Here is a 27,839-nt window from a genome sequence, read left to right on the forward strand (position 1 = left end):
CAGACGGGCAAGGACAAGGGTTGCCCCCGGAATCGGTACATACGATCCAGGGATTGGCATGGTGTTGCCGTGCACGGTTCCCCCCCCCCCCCCCCCCCCCCCCCCCAGTGCCTCCCAGCCTCCTCCTTCCATAGCGGTCCACCCCTGCAGAGGGTGCCCTCCCCCCCCAGCCAATATCCTCCACCCACCGCCAAGCACTGGGGCGGCAATCCCAGTGACCCTGGGCTCTTTGCCTGTGAGCAAGGATGGCTACTCACCGTCTCGGCTCCCCGTATAAATCACATTTTTAAGCGCCAGCGCGACTACTTGCTGGGGAGGCCGATGAATGGGCTCAAGTGGTGATAATTGGTTTAAAAATCTGCATCGCAAACTGCTTGGCACCTGGCGCGGTTCTCGTTTTCGGCCTCTCCCCCTATTCACTGGCCTAGTTCCGTTCGAGTAAGAGCGCAACAAGGCTGGAGAATCACACCCAGTGAGTAGGAATAACGGGACAATTTAAGGTTGGTAGTCTGTAACTAGTAGGATATCGTAAGGAATTGGCCCTTAGCTATTTATAATCATTATTACTGATTTAGCTGAGGAGACTAAATGTAATATATCCATGTTTGCTGATGATACAAAGTTAGTTGGGAATGTGGGAAATGTGTGCAGTGAGGAAGATGCAAAGAAGCTACAGAGGGATATAGACAAGTTGGTTTGAGATCGCAAGAACTTGGCAGATGGAATACAATGTGGCAAATCGCGAGGTTATCTTCTTTGGAAAAATTAAAAAAGCAAAATATGTTTTTGAATGGCGAGAGACTGGACAATATTTACATTTAGAGGTCATGCAAATATAGTAAGCAATTAGCAAGGCAAAATGTATGACAGTATTTTTTTTTAAAATGGGATTGGACTATAAGAGTAAAGAAGTCTTATTAAAATTACACAGGACTTTGCTAAAGCCACATCTGGAGCAGTGAGTGCTGTTTTAGCTGAGGAAGAACATGCTAGCTTTAGAGGAGAAATTGACTAGAGGAGGCCTATATTTTCTGGAGTTGAGAAGAATGAGAAGTTCTCATTGAAACATATACAGTTTTTAAGGGGAGTGACATTAGATGCTAAATCCAGAACAGAAGGTCACAGTCTTAGAATAAGAGGTTCACCATATGGGATAGCGATCTGTCAAAATCACTTCATGCAAAGCTTTTGAAGCTTTGGAATTCTCCATCCCAGAGAGTTGTGCATGTTCAAGAGCTGAGTAAATTTAAGACAGACTCCTTTACTCTTATACTCCAATCCCTTAGTAAATCATTAGATTTTGGGGTGCTAAGGGAATTATGGGATATGGGGATATTGGAGGAATGTGGAGTTGAGGTAGAAGACCAGCTGTGATTTTGCTGAATGGTGGAGCAGGCTCAAAGTGTTAAAGTTCTTGTGTTCTATCAAATGTTCAGCTTAAAAGTTCTTAAATGAATACAAATTGGAACTGCACTACAATAGTAAGTAAAGAGGCACTCTGCAGGCTACAAATACTATTTGAAAATATTACAACAGCGTCTATTCTATTTACATGAAGAAGCAAGAAAAATCTGAAGTTCACACAGTGAGGTACGGACATAACAGCAAGGATGACCTAGCAATGAGTTGGTCAAGTTGATTGGCATCCAAGGTATACATGAATTTTTATTCTCTATTTACTGGCGTTATATTTGAAATTAAAAATTATTCAAAGTGCGAATCTTCAAAACAGTAGTCAGAGTGCTTTTAAATATTTATCTTAGTTACTGACAGGGACTACACCCTATTTGAATAAATTGAGACTCTCCAAACCAACAACTAATGTCTGTGGGGCTTGTGAATTTTGTATCATTCAGAATTATTTAAATGTCTATTACCTGTATAAAAACTAGGCTCGATTTTATCTCTATGTGATTTGAATTGGTTTTGAGTGAGTTTAAGTTGGGCCCTTTCAATGGGTGATTGATGCGCAATCAATTGCACAAAGGCGCAGATTGGGTACAACTGTGTCTTTATTGCAGTCAGATGCGTGGCCTCCTGCTGCAGCTGGCGAAATGGCAGGGCAATGGAGGTCACGCATATTTATACAGATCTTAGTGGGCGGAGCCAGCCGGCAGGGGCTACCGGCGAACCTATAATGCAGGTCCTATCTTACATCCCATAATGCAGTGGTTCACCACATTCACCCCCTGTTAAGAATGAGTCCGGCGGGGGTGATGTTAAACTATATACACATAGTGCAATTATGTACAGTGTTGAGAATGGGAAAAACAAGGAAGAAAAAAGGAAAAGTCCATGTTGACGGTCCAGAGTCTGTCAAAGGTTCAGCCGATCCGGTGCTTTGGTGCTTCGTTGGGAGCGGCGTAACGGTGGCGGCGAAGTCGGTGCTGGCGGTGGTGGATGTGGCACCGATGGCGCTGGTGGTGGTGCTGATGCTGGCCATCAACGGAGAACTCTGGGAGCGTGCCGAAATCCTCTTCGTCCTCTTGTGCGGGAAGTGGGGGTAGGGGTTGGTCTGGTGGGGTCAATGTTGGTAGCACGGTGGGGGGCGGGGGGGGGGGGGGGGGCGCATGGGTGGGGGAGTGTGTTGGGGTGGAACCTGACGGTGCCAGGTCCCTGAGTGAGACCGTATCTTAGCAGCCGTCGGGGAACTCCACGTAGGCATGTTGAGGGTTGGCGTGGAGCAGGTGAACCCTGTCCACCAAGGGGTCCGCCTTGCGGAGTCGGACATGCATACGGAGAAGGATCTGTCTTGGAGCTGCGAGCTAAGTCGGGAGCTACACCCCGGATGTGGACTTCCTGGGGAAGGTAAAAACACGTTCATGGGGTGTGTTATTAGTGGCGGTGCACAATAGTGACCGGATGGAATATAGAGCGTCAGGGAGGACCTCCTGCCAGCGAGAGGCTGGGAGGTTCCTGGACCGTAGGACCAGTTGGACGGCCCTCCAAACCGTCCCATTCTCCCATTCTACTTGCCCGTTTCCCCGGGGGTTGTAGCTGGTCGTCCTGCTGGTGGCGATACCCCTGCTGAGCAGGAATTGACGCAGCTCATCGCTCATGAATGAGGATCCCCTGTCACTGTGGATGTAGGCGGGGAAACCGAACAGTGCGAAGATGGTGTCGAGGGCCTTGATGACGGTGGCAGATGTCATATCGGGGCATGGGATGGCGAAGGGGAATCTGGAGTACTCATCGACCACACTGAGAATGTACATGTTACGGTCGGTGGAGGGGAGGGGCCCTTTGAAATCCACGCTGAGGCGTTCAAAGGTGCGGGAAGCCTTCACCAGGCGCGCACGGTCCGGCCGGTAGAAGTGCGGCTTGCACTCCGCACAGACCTGGCCATCCCTGGTGACTGTCCTTACTTCCTCGACGGAGTAGGGCAAATTGCGAGCTTTGACCAGATGGTACAATCGAGTGACCCCCGGGTGACAAAGGCTGTCATGGAGAGCCCGGAGTTGGTCTACTTGTGCGCTGGCTCATGTACCTCGGGAGAGGCGTCTGGGGGCTCGTTGAGTTTACCGGGGCGATACAAAATCTCGTAATTATAGGTGGAGAGCTCGATTCTCCACCGCAAGATTTTATCATTTTTGATCTTGCCCCGCTGTGTGTTATTGAACATGAAGGCTACCGACCGTTGGTCAGTGTGGAGAGTGAATCTCTTACTGGCCAGGTAATGCCTCCAATGCTGCACAGCTTCAACGATAGCTTGGGCCTCCTTTTCGACGGATAAGTATTGAATTTCAGAGGCATGAAGGGTGCGGGAAAAGAATGCCACAGGTCTGCCTGCCTGGTTTAGAGTGGCGGCAAGGGCGACGTCTGAAGCGTCGCTTTCTACTTGAAAAGGCAGTGACTGTCCACTGCGCGCATCCCGGCCTTGGCGATGTCTGCTCTGATGTGGGCGAAAGCGTGTTGTGCCTCGGCCCCGAGAGGGAATTGGGTGGACTGAATGAGTGGGCAGGCCTTGTCCGCATACTTTGGGACCCACTGGGCGTAGTAGGAAATGAACCCCAGGCAGCGTTTGAGGGCCTTGGGGCAGTGGGGGAGGGGGAGTTCCATGAGGGGGCGCATGCGGTCGGGGTCGGGCCCGAGAAGTCCGTTTTGGACTACATAGCCGAGAATGGCTAACCGGGTCGTACTGAACACACACTTCTCTTTGTTATAGGTCAGGTTGAGAAGAGTGGCAGTGCAGAGGAATTTATCAAGGTTGGCATCGTGCCTGCTGGTCGTGGCCGCAGATGGTGACATTATCTAAGTCCGGAAAGGTGGCCCGCAAACCGCACTGGTCGACCATTCGGTCCATTTCCCTTTGGAAGACCGAGACCCCGTTTGTGACGCTGAAAGGGACCCTAAGGAACCGACCGTCCGCCTCAAAGGCAGTGTATGGACAGTCCGACTTCCGGATGGGGAGCTGGTGGTAGGCGGATTTCAGGTAAATTTTGAGAAGACCCGGTACTGTGCAATCTGACTGACCATATCAGATATGCGTGGGAGGGGGTACGCGTTGAGCTGCGTATACCGATTGATGGTCTGGCTATAGACCACGACCATCCTGTGTTTCTCCCCAGTTTTAACCACTACCACTTGGGCTCTCCAGGGGCTGTTGCTGGCCTCGATAATACCCTCCTTAAGCAGTCGCTGGACTTCGGACCTGATGAAGGTCTTGTCCTGGGTGCTGTACCGTCTGCTCCTGGTGGCGACGGGCTTGCAATCCTCAGTTAGATTGGCAAAGAGGGAGGGGGGTCGACCTTGAGGGTCGCGAGGCTGCAAACGGTAAGGAGGGGTAGGGGCCCGCCGAATTTGAGGGTGAGGCTCTGGAGATTGCACTGGAAGTCCAGGCCCAACAAGAGTGCAGCGCAGAGATTGGGAAGGACATAGAGGCGGAAGTTACTAAATTCTACGCCCTGGACAGTGAGGGTGACTGTACAGAAACCTCAGATCGGGACGGAGTGGGATCCGGAGGCTAGGGAGATCCTTTGATTGGCAGGATGGACCACGAGAGAGCAGCGCCTTACCGAATCCGGGTGTATGAAGCTTTCGGTGCTTACATTGGAAGGACATTATACATTGGTCAGAGGGTATGGTAGAAGAACTGAAATTGGTATAAATGAACTCGACCAATAGCACCATTTTGGAAACTACTAAGCTGTTTGCAGATGATCATTTGGCTTATAAACTCATTCTACTGTCAAAGGAGATCAATTATTTAGTTTACTTATTTAGAACACTTATGTCGGGGATTTATTTTTTAAATGTATTTTATTCCAAACTTATATAAAAAGTTACAGAACATGAACAATTCGGGGAGCAAACTGCGCAACACACAACTATACAGTTTGTGCAAATTTTTCCCTTTTCACCCCCTCCCGCCACACCCCTCCCCCCCCCCCCGACGAACAACTCCTCAAACATGTCCACAAACATCCCCCATCTTGCCTTGAAACCCTCCACTGAGCCCCTTAACTCGTACTTGACTTTTTCCAGCCTAAGAAAGTCATATAAGTCACCCAGTCAGGCCGCCAAACCCGACGACGTTGCTGACCGCCACTCCAAAAGGATTCTTTGCTGGGCAATCAGAGAGGCGAAGGCCACAACGTCGGCTTTCCACCCCTCCATCAGCTCAGGCTTCTCTGACACCCTGTATATTGCCACCAGACGGTCCAGCTCAAACTCCTACCCCACTATCCTGGTTAGCGCCGCGAATGCTCACGCCCAGAATCTCTCCAACGTTTAGCAGCCCCAGAACATATATGCATGATTTGCTGGTCCCAGCCCACACTTCTCACACCCGTCTGCCACTCCCTGGAAGAACTAACTCATTCTTGCCCAAGTCATACGCACCCTGTGTACGACCTTAAACTGCATCAGGCTCATCCTTATGCACGAGGAGGTCGCATTTACCCTTCGTAGAGCCTCACTCCATACTCCCCAATTTATCTCCCATCCCAGCTCTCCCTTGCACTTCTACTTAACCTTCATCACCTGCTCTCCCAGCCACCCATATATGTCTCCGATCCTGCTCTCCCCTTCCACATCCGCTCCAACAGGGTGTACCTCAGCAACCTGGGAAACTCTTTCCAAACCTTCTGCGCAAAGTCCCTTACCAGCAGGTACCTAAACTCACTTCCTCTCAGGAGCTCTATCCTCTCCTTCAGTTCCTCTATACTGGCAAACCCCTCTTCCAGGTACAGATCCCTCACCTTAACCAGCCCCACTTCTGTCCACTTCCTATACATACCATCTATCCCCCCTGGCTCAAAACCTTGGTTGTCGCACAGCAGCGCCAGCACCGCCATCCCTTCTATCCCGCAATGCCTCCTCACTGGAGACCTTTACTGTGGACTGCACCACTGGGCTCTCCGCGTATTTCCTTGTCGCTAATGGCAATGCTGCCGTCACCATAGATCTCAAGCTGGACCCCCTACAGAATTCTTCCTCCATCCTAATCCATTCTGCCCCCTCTCCTTCCCACCACCACCTCACCTTCTCCACATTCGCTGCCCAGTAATAGTGTAGCAGGTTCGGCAACTCCAACCCTCCCTTCTGCCTCTATCTCTGTCCTCCTAACTCTTGGCACCTTCCTTGCCCATACAAAGTCTGAGATAATCATATCCAGTTTTCGAAAGAAGGTCTTCAGTACAAAGATTGGAAGTGTCTGGAATATGAACAGGAACCTCACCTTGAATGGCAACCGCCCTAGATTGGCTCGTCGACCCAACTCGTTCACCGAGAACACTTCACATTTTCCTACATTTAACCCAAGAATGCCCCAAATTTCCCAACAGGCCCATGATCCTCTCCATGCTCTCAAACGGGTCCAAAACATACAATAGTAGGTCATCAGCATAGAGTGGCACACTGTGCTCCCTTCGTCCCCTCGTAATCCCTCACAACTCTGCCAACCCCCTAAGAGCCATTGCCAGAGGTTCGACAGCCAGCGCAAACAACAAGCGGTGACAGTGGGCACCCCTGCCTTGCCCTGTGCAGTTCAAAGTTTTGTGAGCCCATGTCGTTGGTCTGCACAATCGCCTTCTGTGCCATGTATAACAGGCGCACCCATGCCAAAAACGTGGGTCCAAACCCAAATCTTCCCAGGACCTCAAACAGGTACTGCCATTCCACCCGATCAAATGCCTTCTCCGCGTCGATGGGCACCACTACCTCCGCTACCGCTCTCGACGGGGTCATGATCACATTTAACAGCCTCCTGATATTACTAGAAAGCTGCCTGCCCTTTACGAAACTTGTCTGGTCCTCCACAACCACCCTCAGGACACATCCTTCCACCCTTCCTGCAGCTCCTGATAAATCGCCGAGACCTTGCCTTCCCCAACCCATACACCCGAGATCACCCTGTCCTGAATCCTTCGTGCTGGAAGTAGCGGAAATTCCCTCACCTGCCGTCTCATAAACACCCTCACTTGCATATACCTAAAAGCGTTTCCGGGAGGCAACCCAAATGTCTCCTCCAGCGCCCCCAGGCTAGCAAAAGCCCCATCTATAAACAGGTCCCCCATCCTTTTAATTCCTGCCCAGTGCCAACTTAGGAACCCCCTCATCCATCCTGCCCGGCACAAACCTATGATTATCCCGTATCGGGGACAAAATTGAGGTCCCCACCTCACCCCTATGTCGCCTCCACTGCCCCCAGATCTTCAATGTCGCCACCACCGCTGGGCTCGTGGTGTACCTCGTCGGCGGCAGCGGCAACGGTGCCGTCACCAGCACCCCCAAGCTAGCACCGCCGCCTCACAAGACGCCGCCTCTAGCCTCTTCCACGCCATCCCCTCACCCTCCAGTACCCATTTACGGATCATCGCCACATTAGCTGCCTAATAATAGCCACACAGATTCGGCAGCGCCAGCCCGCCCCTGTCCCGACTACGCTCCAGACACACCTTCTTCACCCTCGGGGTCTTGCTCGCCCATACAAACCCCATAACACTCCTGCTTACCCGCTTGCAAAAAGCCTTGGGGATTAGGATGGGCAGGCACTGGAACACGAACAAGAACCTCGGGAGGCGGGTACAGGTGGTTAAAATGAATGTGTTGCCGCGATTCAAAACTTTGGTAAGGCCTCATTTGGAGTACTGTGTACAGTTCTGGTCACCTCATTTTAGGAAGGATGTGGAAGCTTTGGAAAAGGTGCAAAGAAGATTTACCAGGATGTTACCTGGAATGGAGAGTAGGTCTTACGAGGAAAGGTTGAGGGTGCTAGGCCTTTTCTCATTAGAACGGAGAAGGATGAGGGGCGACTTGATAGAGGTTTATAAGATGATCAGGGGAATAGATAGAGTAGACAGTCAGAGACTTTTTCCCCGGGTGGAACAAACCATTACAATGGGACATAAATTTAAGGTGAAAGGTGGAAGGTATAGGAGGGATATCAGAGGTAGGTTCTTTACCCAGAGAGTAGTGGGGGCATGGAATGCACTGCCTATGGAAGTAGTTGAGTCGGAAACATTAGGGACCTTCAAGCAGCTATTGGATAGGTACATGGATTACGGTAAAATGATATAGTGTAGATTTATTTGTTCTTGAGGGCAGCACGGTAGCATTGTGGATAGCACAATTGCTTCACAGCTCCAGGGTCCCAGGTTCGATTCCGGCTTGGGTCACTGTCTGTGCGGAGTCTGCACGTCCTCCCCGTGTCTGCGTGGGTTTCCTCCGGGTGCTCCGGTTTCCTCCCACAGTCCAAAGATGTGCAGGGTAGGTGGATTGACCATGATAAATTGCCCTTAGTGTCCAAAATTGCCCTTGGTGTTGGGTGGAGGTGTTGAGTTTGGGTAGGGTGCTCTTTCCAAGAGCCGGTGCAGACTCAGGGGGCCGAATGGCCTCCTTCTGCACTGTAAATTCAATGATAATCTATGATTAATCTAGGACAAAGGTTCGGCACAACATCGTGGGCCGAAGGGCCTGTTCTGTGCTGTATTTTCTATGTTCTATGATTCCTGTTTATTTTTCAATCCTAGCGATTTTCCTGCCAAAGTCTTTTTTCAGGGAGATTGAGGGAAGGATTACCTCATTCATATGGGGAGGGAAGGTGGCCAGAGTGAGAAAGGTGCTGCTACAGAGGGGAAGGCAGGCAGGGGGTTTGGGTCTCCCGAACCTGTTGTACTACTACTGGGCGGCGAACGTGGAGAAAGTGCGGAGCTGGGTCAGAGGGGTTGATTCTCAGTGGGTCAGAATGGAGGAGAGTTTGTGCAAGGGGTCGGGGCTGAAGGCACTTGCAACAACGCCGCTCCCGATAGCTCCGGGGAAATATTCAGGGAGTCCGGTAATAATATCTTCATTGAAAATCTGGAGGCAGTTTCGCCAACACTTCGGTTTGGGTTTAGGGTCAAGGGAAATGCCAGTTCGGGGGAACCACAGATTTGAGCCAGGGAGGTGAGATGGAAGTTTTCGGAAATGGGAAGAGAAGGGGATTAAGACGCTAAAAGATTTGTTTCTTCGGGGTCGGTTTGCAGGATTGGGCTAGAGCAGGGAGAAGTGTTTAGGTACATGCAGGTTCGGGATTTTGCCAGGAAGGAGATACAGAGCTTCCCAGAGGAACCGGCCTCCATATTGCTGGAGGAGGTGTTGACAACAAGGGGACTGGAGAAGGGGGCAGTGTCAGCGGTGTATGGACCGATTCTGGAAGAGGATAAGGCACCACTGGAAGGGATCAAAGCAAAGTGGGAGGAAGAGCTGGGAGAGGTTATAGAGGAGGGGGTCTGGTGTGAGGTGCTCCGGAGAGTGAATGCCTCCACCTCATGTGCGAGGTTGGGGCTGATACAGCTGAAGGTGGTATGTAGAGCGCACCTCACGAGGGCGAGCATGAGCCGATTTTTTGAAGGAGTAGAGGATGTGTGTGAGCGTTGCGGGGGGGGGCGCGAATCCCGTTCATATGTTTTGGTCCTGTCCAAAGCTAGGGGAGTACTGGAAAGGAGGTGTTTAGGGTAATTTCCAAGGTGGTGCATGTGAAACTGGACCCGGGTCCCCAGGAGGCCATATTCGGGGTGTCAGACCAGCCAGGGTTGGAAATGGGAGCGGAGGCAGGTATCATAGCCTTCGCCTCGTTGATCGCCCGAAGGCGGATCCTGCTGGGATGGAGAGCAGCCTCTCCACCCAATGCCCTGGCGTGGCGGGGGGATCTGTTAGAATACTTGACCCTTGAGAAGGTTAAGTTCGAACTGAGGGGTTCTACAAGTCATGGGCACTATTTATTATGCACTTTCAAGAACTGGATAACATCAAACATTAGTTGGGGGGGGGGGGCTGTGTAGATTAAGGGTGACTACGGATAATCCCGGATTCCTTTTTGTCATTTGTTTATGTAAACATGCGGGCTGATGTTTGGGGGTTGGTGGGCGGATGGGATCGTTGTTATTATGGGGATTGACATATCTTGCTGATTATTGTTTATTGTTGATGGGTATAAATGCGGGAAAAAATGTGAAAAAGGAGAATTAAAATATTTATTAAAAAAAGAACCTCGGGAGGACCGTCATCTTGACCGACTGCACCCTACCCGCCAGGGAAAGTGGCAACACATCCCATCTCCTAAAGTCTTTCTCCATCTGGTCCACCAACTGTGTCAAATTAAGCTTATGCAGGGCCCCCCAGCCCCTTAGCTTCCTGGATACCCAGGTCTCGAAGCCCCTCTCCGCCCTCTTCAACGGCAGCTCCTCTAGCCCCCTTTCCTGGCCCCCCGCATGCAGTACAAAGAGCTCACTCTTCCCCACGTTGAGCTTGCAGCCCGAGAAGTCCCCAAACTCCCTAAGGATCCGCATGACCTCCACCATCCCCTCCACTGGATCTGCAATATATAACAGGTCATCAGCATACAAAGACACCCGGTGTTCCTCCCCTCCACGGACCAACCCCCTCCAGTTCCTAGACTCCCTTAATGCCATGGCCAGCGGCTCAATTGCCAGCGCGAACAGCAAAGGTGACACCCCTGTCTCGTCCCCCGGTACAATCTGAAATATTCCGATCTCCACCGGTTCGTAGACACGCTCGCTACCGGGGCCCTGTATAACAACCTGACCCACCCTATGAACCCTTCCCCGAACCCAAACCTGCTAAGCACTTCTCATAGGTACTCCCACTCCGCCCGATCAAAGGCCTTCTCCGCGCCCATAGCCACCACCACCTCCGCTTCCCGTCCCACCGAGGGCACCATAATCACGTTCAGGAGCCTCCGCACATTCGCTTTTTACTGCCTGCCCTTCACGAACCCCGTCTGGTCCTCATGTATCACTCCCGGGACACAATCCTCAATCCTCGTAGCGAGGACCTTCGCCAGCAACTTGGCATCTACGTTAAGGAGCGAGATCGGCCTATACGAACTGCAGTGGGTCCTTATCCCGCTTGAGAATCAGCGAGATCAGCGTCCGAGACATTGTCGGAGGCAGAGTCCCTTCCTCCCTCGCTTCATTGAAGGTTCTCACCAGCAACGGGCCCAACAGATCCACATACTTCCTATAAAATTCAACCGGGAACCCATCCAGTCCCGGGGCCTTGCCCGCCTGCATGCTCCCCAGTCCCTTAACCAGCTCCTCCAGCCCCATCGGGGCCTCCAGGCCAGCCACCTGCTCTTCCTCCACCCTCGGGAACCTCAGTTGATCTAAGAACCGCCGCATCCCCTCTCCCCCCTCCGGGGGCTCTGACTTGTACAGGTCCCCATAGAAATCCCTAAATACCTCATTGATTTTAAGCGCACTCCCCATCATTATTCCCCCCATCCCCGATTCCTCCAATCTCCCTCGCCGCCTCCCTCTTACGTAGCTGATGCGCTAGCATCCAACTCGCCTTCTCCCCATACTCATACACTGCCCCCTGCATTTTCCTCCACTGAGCCTCTGCCTTCCCCGTGGTCAATAAATCAAATTCCGTTTGGAGGTTCCGTCGCTCCCTCAGCAGCCCCTCTTCGGGGGCCTCTGCATAGCTCCTGTCCATCCTTACTATCTCCCCCACCAACCTTTCCCTCTCCATCCTCTCTCTCATCTCCCTGTGAGCCCTAATTGAAATTAGCTCTCCCCTAACCACCGCCTTCAGAACCTCCCAAACCACACCCACCTGCACCTCCCCATCACAGCCTGCACTTTATCGCAAAACCCTCTATCTGCCAACAACCCCGAATCGAGCCTCCAACCAGGTTCTGCTCCCATCTCGATCTAAGCCGAATCTCTAGCCAATGGGGCGCATGGTCCGAGATTACTATCCCCCCGCGTACTCTGCCCCCTCCACCCCAACCAAAACCTCCCGGCTCACCACAAAAAAGTTGATTCTTGAATATACCCTATAAACATGTGAAAAAAAGGAATACTCCCTTCCCCCTGGGTTCTTGAAGCACACGTGTCCACCATACCCATCTTTTCCATAAGCCCGTCCAACTCCTTTGCCATTTGTATCTTACCTATTGACCTGGGGCTCAATCTATCTACACTCGGCTATAGGACACAACTAAAATCTCCTCCCATAGAATCATAGAATCCCTACAGTGCAGAAGGAGGCCATTCGGCCCATTGAGTCTGCACCGACCCTTGGAAAGAGCACTCCACTTAAGCCCATGCCTCTATCCTATCCCCATAACTCATTACCCCCACCTAACCTTTTGAACACTAAGGGACAATTTAGAGTGGCTAATCCACCTAACTTGCACATCTTTGGACTGTGGGAGGAAACCGGAACATCTGGTGGAATCCCCCCAGACACGGGGAGAAAGTGCAAACTCCACACAAACCCGAGGCCGGAATTGAACCCAGGTTCCTGGAGCAGTGCTAACCACTGTGCCACCCCTTCTTTGGCCATCAACTGGTGCGTGGCCAAGTCCGGGATCGCTGCCAGCAACCCCCTCATAAAGCCTAAATCGGCCCAATCGGTGTATACACATTCCCCAGTACCACCAGCTTCCCCTCTAATACCCCACTCACCATTACATAGATCCCACCCGGGTCCCTCACTTCATTCGTGCTCACAAACCCCGTTTTCGTGCTCATCAAAATGGCCACCCCCGAAACATTGAATCAAACCCCGAGTGGAAAACATGTCCCACCCATCCCTTCCTCACGTCCTTCATGTGAAGGTGCATCTCCTGAAGAAAGACCACCTCCGCTTTTAAACTCCTTAGGTGCGCAAAAAACAAAGACCCAAGATCACCGATTTTCACCGATCCATTGAGCCCTTGCACGTTCCACGTTACCAGCCTTACTTCATACACCTCAACCATCCACCATCCTCTCCTTTTGGGTCTACCCCCATTAATTTCACCCTGTACCTGGTCCAATCAGGAAGGCCCCTTTCTCGCCCCTGCCTGACCGTGTTTCTTCTCCAACCTCGCCGTGTCGCATCTCCCTCCCTCCCCCCCCCATCCCCCTCTCTGCACCATCCCCCTATGTCCACCTCACTCGGCCTTCTCCCCCACCCCACTTCCGTTCACCAGCATTACCTGCCCAAAGGCTCCTCCTACTGACCCTCCACCCCTCCCCACCCTCACCTTTCAGTTCTGTGAAGGAAGCTCCCTGCTGACCTCCCCCTCCCGCACCCAAACAAAGACTCTTCTCGAACCACACATCACCTCCCCCAAAGACAAACAAAAAGAAAAAACACAGCCACAGGCAGCAGGCGGGGGGGGGGGGGGGGGGGGGGGGGGGGAACGCGATGACAGCTATCCCCTTACAAACTTTTCACCCCCCGCTACCGTTTGTCAACTCAACTGAAAAAATAAGAAAACCCCTCCACATCGGGTGGAAAGAAACAAAAAAAACACTCTCCCGTATTCTCCATTATTCCAGAGTGCCAGCACCCCTATCTCCTAAGATTATTCAGTTCTCCTCCAGTTTGCGCTCCTTGATGAAGTAATTGGCCGCTTCTGGGTTCTCAAAATAATATTCCCTGCCTTCATGAGTCACCCATAGTTTTGTCGGGTAGAGCCCCCCAAATCTGATCTGCCGCTGTTATAACACTGCCTGGCTCTGTTGAACCCCGCACACTGTTTTGGTAATGTCTTGGTAATTCGGACCTTGTTCCCCTCCCATTTGCAGTCCTGCTTCTCCCTGACCCACTGCAAGATCTTCTCTTTCTCCACAAGCTTGTGGAGTGTCATGATCACTTCCCACGGCGGCTCCCCAGCTCTCGGCTTCTACCTGTGCACTCTGTCCACCTCAGGAGCCTTGTGCAGCTCTCCCTCCGACACCAGCCCTGCCAGCATCCTCGAAATGTACCTCGTGGCACTCACACCTTCCACTCCTTCAGGCAGGCCAACTATTCCCAGATTCTGCCTCCTTGACCTGTTTTCCTGTCCCTCCATCTTTGCTCTCACGTCTTGCAAAGGTCTCCTAAGAGCCCCACCTCCGCCTCCAGTGCCACCACTCTATCGCTGTGTTCAGAGATCACCCTCTCAATCTCTCGGATCTGCGACCCCTGAGCCTCCAGACATTTTTCCAACTTGCACAAGCCTTTTCCCCTCAGCCATCTTTTCACGAGCTGCTATGCCACAGGTCTCTTCCAAATCCTTGGCCAGATCCTTCACCTTCTTGTGCCGGGTTTGGTAGCCAACAAACATGCCACTCCTGGCGGGAACATCCGTCGAAGTTACACTCGATTTTGGGTAAAAAGACCTCTTTTCTACGCCTTCAAGCAGGAGCTGCCCTGTGTGCGATCACTCACACCACCGGAAGTGTCGGGGATATTTTTTTTAAATGAAACTACTTACTTCCAAATACAATCAAACTATCATTCCAAAATTTTCCATATATGCAATGGCAAATTTAAAATCCTTTCATCGAGAATTTGTATACTCATATATTCTTGCTACATTCAGTGAGCCATTTTGTATGTATATATATATATATATATATATCGGAAAGAACGCTGGCATTGGAAGTGTAAACGAGTGATCAGCTTCACTTTAGTTAGGAGATAAATGACATTTTAACATTTAACAAGTGCAAAGATTTAGTATAACCATTCTTTCCATCATTGAGAGCAAGAAAAGTCTGTTCAATATATTCTTTGCTGGATTATATGCTACATTTCTAAATAATTTTAGTTTAATTTCAGTGGTGCATTTTATTACACTTATATTTTATTACCTGTACTTTGTATTCGACTGAACCATTTTGAAAATATGGGCCGAGTTGTGGGGAGGTGTTGGGGTAGCAGTTGGAGCAGGGAGACCTGATGACCAGTGGCAGTAGGTGACCCACTTTTAAATTGAAACATAATTTATTCAACAAAAATCATCTCAATTTCCATGCAAAAGAAATAATAAAGTTCATCACACCTTCTTTTTAGCTTTTTATGTATTTCCCACAAGATTTCTACATCGACATTGTATGATAATTAACATTTAAATATTTTCCTCATGAATCTGATATTCCACAAGGAGAGGACAAAATACACCAAACAGCTCAATTAAAAATGGAGAGAGAGTGAAGAACTTAAATGGAGAAATCGCTCAATAGATTTGAAAAGGTATGATTTTTATTTTCTGGACCTCTTATTATTTGCAAAATTTATAGTTTGGTCACAGAAAATATAACCAGACAGTCCTGCTGTGATTTATGCCAAAGAAATAAAAGGGCCATTCTATGATCCTGTAATTCCAGCCGCAATCACAAGGAATGCAGGTCAAAGAATTGGGGCTAACTTTCTGTTTGTCCTGTGACTGACCCATGCTCCCTGAAACCATCTCTTCCTTACTGGGAATATGGAGTGGTGGAATCATGCCTATAATTTGGAATTTTATTATTTGTTTGTTAAATAAATGTTTTCATATATTGACAAAAACTACCCAATGCCTTGGTGATAATACCCTCGAGCTGTACCAGTTTGGAAGCAAACTGGAGATGGTTTATATGTAATTGGCAGATTGTGTTCCTGCTGGAGTCATTTATAAGCTATTATACCTAAGTATCTGGACTGGGTATAATAGGCTATTATAGAGTTTGATTTCACCTCAGCTAAATGTAAAAGAAAGAAACATATTCCAGGAATGTTAGCACAGATGAAACAGTTTGCTTCAAATAGAATCAGGGATTTATTTTTTTCAATTGTCAGACCAGTAACCAGCCTGTCAACTTCAGTTGTCCACAAAATGTTCAGCAGTCCACATAGAATATTAAATCTCAAAACCAATTAGATATATGTAATAATTGCACTGATTTGTTATCAGAAAACATTGGTAGAATCGTTCTTCTTACATTTAAATCTGCCATTCAATGCCATAGGCATAAGAAACGTCAAATTGATTTAATTGAATTAAACACTGCAAAGCATAATTTCAAAATCACCTAATAGCTGTTCAAGAAGTATAGGTATTAAGCACTAAATATGTTATTTACGTACATATATAGATCAAACTCAGGAACACTATTTATTTTATTTGAATTACTGGGTTACGTTGTTGCTGGTTAAGACATTGTTCTGATCTCTTCGGGGTTTCCAGTCACCTAATTATTGCCCTTGTGAGGTTACAAAAGGGAACAAAGATATTTCTGAGTGTTAAACTAATTTAGAAGAAAATGCTAAATAAATTGAACTTGTTGTATGGTGATCTAATTGAATTAATCAAAATTATGAAGCAATTTTGCAAAATTCTTTCAGGCAAGGTGAAGGGTTTAAATATCAGAGGATATGCATTAATATTAGAAAATAAGGGTTACGAAGATTAACAAAATTGTGGAATAGGATACCAGGAAAAGCCATGGCTGTGATAGGATTATGCAAGAAACTGCTGACATAGAAAATAAAATAAATCTGATGTACAAAAATAAATTTGCAAAATCAGCGATTTATCATTGAGTTTACTTCATAAGTAGCTCATATAGTAACATTTTCTTCTTTCTCTTAAGGAGATAATAATTTTATCTATACAGCAAAGAAGTCATAATACATTTCATTGATAGCCCAAAATAATTTAAGAAGCTTAACCCTGTTAGCCCACCTGACCAAAGACCTCTTCATTCACAGTAAATGTTAGGTCTAAAATATCATTGATGTCATTGTCTTTCATCCACTGCAGACTCTGATGAAATTCCTCATCCAAATATTCCAGGTCACTCAGATCACAGGATCTGGCAAGAACAGGCAAACATGTAGGGAATGTCCAATTGCTCAATAAGTTAATTACAAACAATATCACCATAATATTATTTATTAATCAGCTCAGTCAAATATACCAATATTTTCTCACATATTTACCATGTCTTCTAACGGATCTTTCATTTCAGCAATGTTTAAAAGAACAAAATGATATGATTAAGTGGAATAGCAAATAGGAAAACTTTTCATGCAGATATAACCTTCTACATGGAATTGTCATGCTATGATTTGTTTTAAAACCTGTTGTTCTTTTTAACATAGAAAATGTTTTGTTAAGTATAATTATCCTCTAGGATATTTGATCATTGAGAATACTTTTCCATTCAAATGTTAGCTTTTAATTGTGTTTCACATGGTATTTGCAGGGCCAAATTGTCTCAGCTAAGCAAAATCACATTTCTGCCTATCAATCAATCTTAAGTTAAAACTACTTTCCTAACAAAAGGCCATATACACTAGCCAACCAAGTATAAAGCTATGGCCCTAATCGCAGCAGAAACAATGCACGCTATTACAAACTTGCTAAATACAAGAACAATTTTCTGATCTCCATATTGTAATAATATGGCATAACTGTCTGGATTTGAACAAGTATCCTCTGAATATGAGGGAGGAGGTGGGTCAGGTTACAGGAGTGGACACCAATGAGGACACATGGGCCAAAAAATTCCGATTTGTCTTGGGCGGGAAAAGAGGGCAGCCTGCCAGCTACTTTGCCAGATTTTGAAACACTTTATCAAAAATAATGGAAGGGGCGGGTGCCAAGACATCATATTGACGGAGCCCGCCCCGACAGGAACTTAGGTTTCTGAAAGATTGGGGCGCCCTTTTACTAAAAATAAAAAAACGAACACCCTATGATGCTCTCCTCCCGGCCCTCCACAACTACCACGGATTATCTCCCCACCGACCACCCCGCTCCCCAGCACTGCCCTGGCACTTTCCAGGCAGTGCCAGGGGATAGTGCCCAAGAGAGTGCTGGAGCAGTATCCAGGAGTGTGTGAGGGGGCAGTGCCCAGGGGCATTGGCCAGGCATGACCCCCCCCCCCCGGGAGGCTGTACTCACCTGTGCGCCACCGACGGGTTCTGTACACCAGATGCACATAATGGGGGACCTTTTGTGATTCATGTTGACATGCACTCACGCTGGCATGAATGAACAATTTAACATGGGGGACAATTAGGCATAAAGACCTGATAATGAGATTCAAATAGTGATAAATGGGGATCCTGACTTTTAAAGACATTTTGCGAGGACAATCGAGGGGGGAACTCCCACTCGTGTAAAAGCTTTTTGGGACTCCTGTTCAATTCTCCACCCGATCTTCCATTTCCATCCCCCAAAAACGGAAAATCCTCGCCATGGTCTTTTTTTACTCACAGTCAATATTGAGAAAGAGAATTAACCTTATCGTAAGGCAATTATTTCTGAATAAACCTTTCCAGGACATACATTAGAAACTGAAAAAAGAGGAACAACTAATTCCATTTTTATCTTAGCTTTCACATAGAGGAATAGTGTCTTCTAGCAGGAAACCAAAATATAAAAACTAACCTAGATCTAGGTCTGAATGTAATTTTCATCTAACATCTGTGACATGGTAAAGATGGTAAAGATCTCAATCAGTCTCCTTGGACAATTAATAAAAATCAGAAACCCTCCAAAGTTTATACAAAACTGAGAAATATTTGAGCAGAAGTCAGCCATTTAGCCCCTTGAGCCAGCTCTGCCTTTCAATGAGATCATGGCCGGAATTCTCTGATCGTCGGAATGACTTTTCCAGTGAGTTTCATGGAGGCGTGGGGTGGTTTCAATGGGAAATCCCACTGTCAAATGGTGGGAGGATTGAATCCCGCCGCCAGCAAACTGCACACGGCTGAGATACACGCAGCTGGGGAACAGGAGAATCCCACCCATGGATAATCTGTGTCCGAACTCCATGGGCTGGATTCTCCCTCCCGTCGCGGCAGATTTCTGGTTCAGCACGCCGGTGGGATGCTTTCGCTGGCTGGGCAATGGGGTTTCCTATTATGGCGCAGCCCCACGCTGTCAGGAAACCCCCGGGCTGCCAGCAATACGGAGCATCCCGACAGCGGAGAATCCAACCCCATATATATGCCTCTGCCCCATATCCCTCTACACATTTGGTTAAGAAAATCTATCGATCTCAGATTCAACGTCTACAATTAATCTGGCAACAACCGCTATTTGGAGAGGAGAGTTCCAAAATTCTTTTTAAAAAATAAATTTAGACTACCTAATTCATTTTTTTTCCAATTAAGGGGCAATTTAGCATGGCCAATCCACCTACACTGCGCATCTTTGGGTTGTGGGGGTGAGGCCCACACAGACACGGGGAGAATGTGCAAACTCCGCATGGACAGTGACCCGGGGCCGAGATCAAACCCGGGTCCTCAGTGACGAGAGGCAGCAGTGCTAACCACTGTGGCACCGTGCCGCCCGAGTTCCAAAATTCTACTCAGGTTTCAAAATACTTTGATTTGCCGGTCCTTTTTGAATTTTCTCAAGGGTTGCTTTTTGGTTTTCAGGGTTCCTTAGATCTAAAGATTTATGTCAGAAACCAAACTGTTCTTGAAGCAGGAATGTTTCCTGGCGCTTGCAGTGTAGAGAAACATATGGCTATTCAACGTGACTCGTGTTATATAAGTGGCCCGAAGTGGGAACGTGCAGCCGAGGCCACACATAACCCTGTTTTGTACAGTGGGGAGCTCTGCTCCCCAGAACGCCTAGTGTAGTGAGAGGCAGTGCCAACCTGACACCCTTGCAGTGCCCAATACAGCCAGCAATGCCACCTGAGCACCTTGACAATGCCAGGCAGGTACCCAGGATACACTGCCAAGGTACCAGGCTGACACTGCCAGGGTGCCCAGGTGGCACCAGCAGTGCCAGGGCACCACCCTGCTCAAAGGGCATGCAACTGGAGGCCTCCTTTCCCCTGGGAGACCCCCACAAGTGCCGTTCTGAATGGTCCCCGTTTGCTGAATGGCACTTGCCCAAGGTCTCTGGGATGAAGGGGACCCCAAAGCCTCAGTTACCACGGAATCTGCAGATTAAAGAGAGGCTCGGTGCTTCGCTCTAATATGCAGATTTGCCAAAAAGTGATCCCGCCTACAATGGGCTGGATTTACATCGCAACGTCCTGGGAAGTCGCGTTGGATCTCGCGGTCGCGGTAGATCCCTGGAGCGGCACCTCCCGGCTTTCAATGGCCATGCTGCACCATGGCGAGCTGCTTTTCCAGCGCAGCGTGGCCGTTGGATTGCGCCCAATGTAAATGATTCACAGTGTTACCGCAGTGTGCCGGTGCTGGAAGGAGTGACTGTTAAACATGATGGTTGTGGTGCTAATCAATCAGATTGCATTGTCCTATATTCTGTTGAGTTCCTTGAGTGCTGTTGGGTGCACTTCTTGAGAACACTCAACCAGGCATGTGGAGAACATTCCATCATATTCCTGATTTATGCATGGTAAATGGTGGAAAGACTTGGAGAGTCAGGAAGGGAGTTAGTGAGCACTGCAGATTATCAGTCTTTGACAGGCACCTGTAGCCACTTTCTTTATGGAGCTGGTCCATTTCATTTTTTGGTCAATGGTGATCACAAAGTGGGGGATTCAGCATTGGTAATGCCATTGAATGTCAAGGGGTGGTGGTTATATTTTCTCTTGTTGGATATCGTCAATGCCAGGAACTTGGTATGGTGTGACTGTTACTTGCTACTTACCAGCCCAAGACTGAATGTTGTCCAGGTTTTGCTACCTGCTGGCATGGGCCACTTAATTGTCTAAAAAATAGTGAATGAAACTGAACGCTGTGTAAAATGAACATCTCCATTTCTGACCTTATGTTGGAGGGAGGCTGTAACTTATAAGACTCTGGTAAATTGCCTACAAGCAATTTCAATTATTGGTGGATCAGTAGTATGATAGAGATTGTTCCTACCAGCAATCAGAGAACACAGGATGGAAACAAAAAATAGAATGGGAAATGCAATGGCTTGAGTGAGATTATGCTTTCTCCTTTCACTGGGCATGGACCTACAGTTCAGCTTTCCAGTTGCACTGAGAAATAGTTGTTTTTGTTTATTTGCATTCCAGTTTTGACCTCATGAAATATCATTCAAGTGCTGGTATATCAGTGACCCAACAATTGCTCATATCCCTGTTATTTATGTGCTCCACAGGTGATTATATATTGCTGTCAACAAGACTCAATGAATGCTAAAAGCTCTTTTAGTTGGAATCGTTTACAGTCAAAATTGACTTTGATCAATAAACTATTATCTTCAAGTATTGTTGCAGCTGTATCTATTCCTGGCGAGAGGCAACTATTTCATACCAATCCTTTCTTGAGCTTTGTTGATGAAGGTCAGCAGGTGAGCCAATTATCAGAGTCCCCAATCTGCATCCTGTTCTTATGGCCATGGCATTGATACGACATGTAAAGTTCGCTTCTGATTAATGATGAACCTGGAAATGTTGTTGGTAGGGCATTCAGGGACTTTAGTGCCATTAGAGATCAAGAAGTTGGCAGAGTTTTCTCATGCCCATGGTTGTGATTATTTGTTTGCTGCAAATGCTATCTATCGCGTCATCCAAACCTGCAATATTATCTAGGTTCTGCTGTATGCAGGCATGGACTGCTTTCATAATTAGATTTGGGAATAGATATGACCACTGTAAACATCAGTGAACATTCCCTCTTCACCTTATGACATTGGGAATTTGATGATCCAGCTAAAATTGTTTGAGCAAAAGATGCTTCCCTGAAAAGTTCCTCAGTTATGTTCTCGGATTGTGAATGCCACAGATGACCACATTCATCTTCCTTTGTGATAAGTACACTTCCAGACACTGGAAGGGTTTCCTTTTGCGCTTCATTGACTGCAGTTTTTCTCGGACTTCTTCATGTAATACCGTGTGAAATTATGTTTTGATCTCCGTTTTAATACTCATCTCTCCTTTTGTATACATATCCCTACATGTTTGGATCAAGACTTTGTTGAGATATAGAACCAACTTGTTCCAGCTGAACTCAATTTGAGCATCACTGAACAGGTTACCTGATCACCTTGTTGATGGTTCCTTCCATCACTTTGCTGATAACTTGAAGTTGACTAACAGTGCAGTAATTAGTCATGTTAATACTATCCTTTGTTTTGTGGATAGGGACTTATATGGACAATATTCCATATTGTTGTGTGGATGTCAATGTCAGAGTTGTACTGTTATTTGGCTGCAGAAGCCATCAGTTCTTGTATACAGGACTTCAGTATTATAGCTGAGATTTTGTCTGGACCTATAGCCTTCATGGTGTCCAATAGTATTCAGATGCTTCTTCTATATGGAGTGAATTGAAATGGTTGGACACTGGTACCTATATTGGTGGGGGTTTCAGGAGGAGATGGAGTAGAATCGTTCGGTCACTAATTTTGGTTGAAGAGACATTCAAACATTTCAACCTTGTCTCTTTCACTAACATTCAGGGCTTCACCCTGGCAGAGATGAGGATATTCCACCACTTGTTAGTTGAATGGTTGTACACTACCAGGCTTCACTGAATTTGATAGGGTTACATTCTTTTGTGCTGTTCCATTGGTTGCAGGGATCACTTAGCTCTGTTTATAGCTTGAGTTTGTTAAGTGTTTAGCATATAGGTAACCCTGGAAAGTAGCTTAATTAAGCTCGTATTTCGTATACCTGGGGCTGCTCTGGAACACTAGGTTTGGTCCCCTGACTTGATGGTGCTCAAAGAGTGCAAGATTTGACAGGGCATTACAATTATAGCTTTTGGTGGAATACATTGTTGATGCTGATAACGACTCACGGTAAATTGTGTATGTCCAGCTTTGGTTAGTTGGATCCTCAGGCAACATCTACTTAGCAGAGTGCCACACAATGTGATAGCGGATTTCATGACAGCAGAAAGGAGACTATGCTCTCAAAAATTGTGTGGTGGTCACTTCCATCAATTTTATTGTGGTTCGATGCATTTGTGACAGGTACCTCTGATTTTGCTCTCCTCAGTGATTCCTCCAAGTGATATGAACCATGGAGGCATACAGTTGAGGGAAGGATGGAAGGATTGGTTGTGAGGCGTCATGGGCTCTGGAGCCAATGTCAAAAATTCCGAGGGTCACACTTGCCCATCAGCATATCAGTGTGTACTCTCACAAACCATGGGGTCTATCCTGTTGATAGGACAGGGAGGGTGATGAAGGAGTCTGGGGTATTATCTGATTATAGATATGAATCTGTTAATGTAGTACATCAGTTCTTCCTACTTGGGAGCAAGCTCCCGTCTATTAGTGAAGAGACCATTTCAATGTAGACTGGGCTGGATTCTGAGACAGTGGATGGAATTTAATGGGTGGAGACACTCACCTTTCCAACTCCCCCAATTAAGTCCGGGCCGGGAAGAGCCCAGGAGCCAATTAAGGCCCTGAATTGACCACTCAAAGGGCTCATCACTCCATTAATATTCAACCCATGTGGGGTGGAGCCATGCCATGTAGGCAACCTGCCAGGTATACCTGGTGAAGGGCTCCCTCCTACTTGGGCAGCTCTTGCCAAACAGAGAGCGCCGCCAGTGACAAGGACTGCGCACAGATGATGATCCCCACCTTCCCTTAAAACTAATATCCCTCTGTCACCTTGCCTGGGTTTCCCCAGCAGGCTTGGGTGAAGCTGCCTCATCTACCTTCACTCCAGGCTACAGCAACAATTCTTCAGCCTAGGCTACCTGCAAAACCGGCAGCGATCATGGCTACTGGTGACAGGAGAGCTGCCAATCTCTGATTGATTAGTTGCTCTTGGAGCCAGGAAATTTCCCAAACAGAATGAGGACCTGAATGCCAACCAGCTTAATACCTGAGTGGCGTTAAGTCACTGCAGAAGGGCTCGGAACTCCCATGGTAGGGTGCCACTCAAGCCACTGTCCCGAGCATTAAATTCTGCCCAAAGCTTATGTTGTTACCAGTAGGTCTAATTATTTCTTCTTCTCGAGCACTGTCGCCACTTAGCATAGCTAGGCTACTTCAGAGCTTTAAACAGTCAGCCACAGAGTGTAAGATTGGAGACACATGAAGGGCAGACCAGTTAGGGATGACTGGCTCCCTTCCCAGAAGGACATTTGTAAATCAGTTAGATTTTAATTGAAGTCGGGAGCTTTCTCACAAATTACCAGATTTAACAAAGTAAATTTCACAATTTAATTTCACAGCCCTTGGTTGCTAATTCCCCACCACGGCCATTCATCTACTGCACCTGTCATAGTGTATAATAGGTTGACAACTATCTTTGCTCACAGAAGAATATTCCAGCTCCTTTTGTTCCAAATGCTTCAAACATTTGTATAGTTGGTGTTGCTAGGTAGTTGATTGAGAGCAAGGCCTAGCCTTTCATATACATACTGTGTGATTGTGTCAAATATAAGTTAAACTGAGAGCTCTTTGTGAATTTAATGGATAGTTATTGAAGTTTTGCTTGGTCCTAGTCATGTGGTTTTTTCAAATTAGTGAATCGATCTATAGCTTTCAAAGATGGTCTTTCTGAAACCTGCAAAGAGAGTCAGTCAAACCAGAAGGTTTCTATTGTTGGTGAGAATAGAAAGAACCACAAAGCAAGAGAATTACTTACATTCTTGATTAGCACAGTGGTTGCAACTTATTTCTTTTCTCACATGAGGACTGACCAACATATAACCATTATAAAACATATATACTTGTTCTATTACTGCTTTCGCTAAACATTAGCGAAAGCAATTACAATCTAAAATAAGGGGCTGGATTCTCTCTTTCAGGGACTATGACCCCCTGCCGTCGTGAAAACTGTGGACTTTTACGCCAGAAAAACTGCCATGCAGGGGCTAGCAGGCAGCTGTCGTGCAGCTCGCAGCTTCAGCTGCTGATACGGCCGCCAGCACTTCCGGGTCAGAGCCGCGCATGTGTATGGCGGTGCTCCATGGTGGACTCAGACTGTGGACGTGGACCGTGGAAATAGTGCCCCTGATCGGCCGCTCGCCCTACCCGGACCACCCGCGCAAAAAAACCCAGTCCCGAATGAGGCCCCCCCTGCCCTCCGATCGGCCCGCCCCCGACTGTGGCAGCTGCGGACTTAGTCCAAGGGCACCAAGCGAGATTCCCGAACGGCAGGACCACATTAGAAACGCGCCGTCGGGTATTTGGCCGGTCGGGGGTGGAGAATAGCGGGGCGGGCCTCTGGCAATGGCCTCAGGTGGTGGATACTCTGCGGGGAGTTCAGGAGGCGGAGAATCGCCAAACCGGCGCCAGTCCCGATTTCATATGGGAAACTGGATTCTCCCCGCGTCGCCAAACGTGATTTCTCGTCGGGGTGCGGAGAATCCAGCCTAGCGTTCTTAGACAAATCATGAGAAGCCAGAGGATTGAACCAATAGCTGAAATAAAGTGAAAAATTGTTTGTTGTTGCTATTGGGGCACTCTAGGAATTTTACCCATAAAATGGTAGAATTCACGCCTGCCTTCACTAGTCAATACACACATTGGGATCCTTACAGTTCTACACGCTATCTGATTGGCCTTATTGGCAACCTTGTGAATAGGGCTCAAGTTATTGCTCACTGTGCAAGCTTGATGCTGAAATAGGGGGCATCAAAGACATCCTGCAGGATAATGACTACTCTGATAAGATCATTTTGTGTTGTATATTGTGCAAACTCATGAATGGGCTTAAGGACGTCGCTTGGGCCCTGAAAAGTGTCCACCCCACCTCAGATTACCCTGGAAGGACAAGGTATCTAAAAGGTTTGAGCAACAGGTAAAGCTTGCTGTTTCACCCTGCAGCATGAGTGGTACTCGCCACTAACACGATGCTGCTGCCAAGCCAAAACGAGGTTCTGCCTGTCACACAAATGAGTAATGTAATATATGAATTTCAGTGTCAGCGTGAGGATAGATATATAGGCTGTATGTTCCAAAGACTGGTGGATTGTATCAAACAGCCTGCCCCTTCTGCTGTTCACTGCAGGCAAGGTACAGACTGGACCCAACCAGCCTCTGCATGCAAAACTCAAAACTGTGTCCGAAATGTGTCATGATTCTGCGATTGGACAACATTTGCTAAATAATCCTCCGCGTGCGAAGAATTAAGCTGACGACCAATTTGAGATTGTCAGTTGGGCTCGCAATATGGCACATTTGTCTGTATTGGAAGTTACAAATGTTTATAAACAGGGCTATGTTCTTTGCAAACAGAAAGAACATGTACACACATGATGCCTGTTTCAGTTCAACCAAATATGGGATAGCCAATTGCTGGTTCATTCCTCAGGATAATGCCTTGACCAATCAGAGTCAAGCTGCCTGGTTTAAATCTTTGAACAATGCTCGGCAGTTAACTGTCAGTCACCATTAACTGGTGAATTCTCCATGGCAGTGCCTCTACCAATCAGGGCCCACGTTCGAACAATCAATGCTCTCTTCTCATACAGTATAAAGTTGCTGTTTCTCTTGACACTGGTATTCTTGTGATTGTTCTGATAAGTGCAAGAAAAAAAGCTTTGACAAAATATTGTTCTTCAGCAATACTCAAATTCTGTACTACCAAATGACCAATTAACCGTTCCTTCCTGGGCATTAATAATTTTTAGAAGGATCTATGATGCATTTACTAAAAGTATTTTTTTCAGCTGATGATATCCTGTTCTTATTAGAAATTAATTTCAAGCATTTTTGCCATTTTGAATCTAAAATTTTCCTATTGCTGGTTCTAATTTGATTAAATGGGCAGAATCTGATGTCCTTTGAAAAAGTCCAGACATCGGGATCATATCCAGGTTTCAACATCGCATGAGTCAGAGGCTGGCTGACAGTTGGAATCTTCAAGAAGGCAGTCAGTCAAGAGGCCTCCTCTGTATTCATTTTCCAATTAGGGATGGTGGATGGCTTCCTGAAGTGTGAGGTCCAAAAGGAGGGCCCACATCACCAGACAGTAGCAGGCCCACCAGCAAAGGTAGGCAATGCTGAGGCAGATAGAGAGCGTGAGGATGCCTCAGAATGGAGCCCGATTAATTTAAAAAAAAGAAAAAGCCCACAGCTTGTAGTGTCATCAGGATGAAGGGGAAATCCCGCCATACAAAGGGGGGCAAGGTTCCAGCCTTTGTACTTCGACAGCATATTCATAGGGCCTGTGACAGAAAGCTCAAATGCTCCATCTATCTGTCACAGAGAATCTGTTTCTAAGCTGCTGCCAGCCTCTCAATTCAGCAATGGGCTGGTATGATGCTGAGAAGACTCTGGAGACATCAGCCACTTGCCCCCAGCTGACCCTTTAATTGGTCTAATTGGTTAACCACCATTGTCAACCTGACATGCAAGATTAATAATTTATCCGTATCGGAGGAAGGATGTGCTGGCCTTGGAAAGGGTCCAGAGGAGGTTCACAAGAATGATCGCTGGAAAGAAGAGCTTGTCGTATGAAGAACGGTTGAGGACTCTGGGTCTGTAATCGTTGGAGTTTAGAAGGATGAGGGGGGATCTTATTGAAACTTACAGGATACTGCGAGGCCTGGATAGAGTGGACGTGGAGAGGATGTTTCCACTTTTAGGAAAAACTAGAAGCAGGGACAACAATCTCAGACTAAAGGGACGATCTTTTAAAACAGAGATGAGAAGGAATTTCTTCAGCCAGAGGGTGGTGAATCTGTGGAATTCTTGGCCGCAGAAGGCTGTGGAGGCCAAATCACTGAGTGTCTTT

General features: G+C 47.5%; 1 protein-coding gene across 1 annotated transcript in view; it reads right to left on the minus strand.

Annotated features, from left to right (window-relative positions):
* LOC140392897 (E3 ubiquitin-protein ligase HECW2-like) overlaps positions 1–27,839 on the minus strand; it is a 595,816-nt gene that overhangs the window by 25,883 nt on the left and 542,094 nt on the right. Inside the window, 1 exon segment of the mRNA XM_072478670.1 lies at positions 16,931–17,060. Within this exon segment, the coding sequence (XP_072334771.1) occupies positions 16,931–17,060 (130 nt within the window).

This window comes from Scyliorhinus torazame, chromosome 2 (genome assembly GCF_047496885.1).
Source record: "Scyliorhinus torazame isolate Kashiwa2021f chromosome 2, sScyTor2.1, whole genome shotgun sequence".
NCBI classification, from domain to species: domain Eukaryota; kingdom Metazoa; phylum Chordata; class Chondrichthyes; order Carcharhiniformes; family Scyliorhinidae; genus Scyliorhinus; species Scyliorhinus torazame.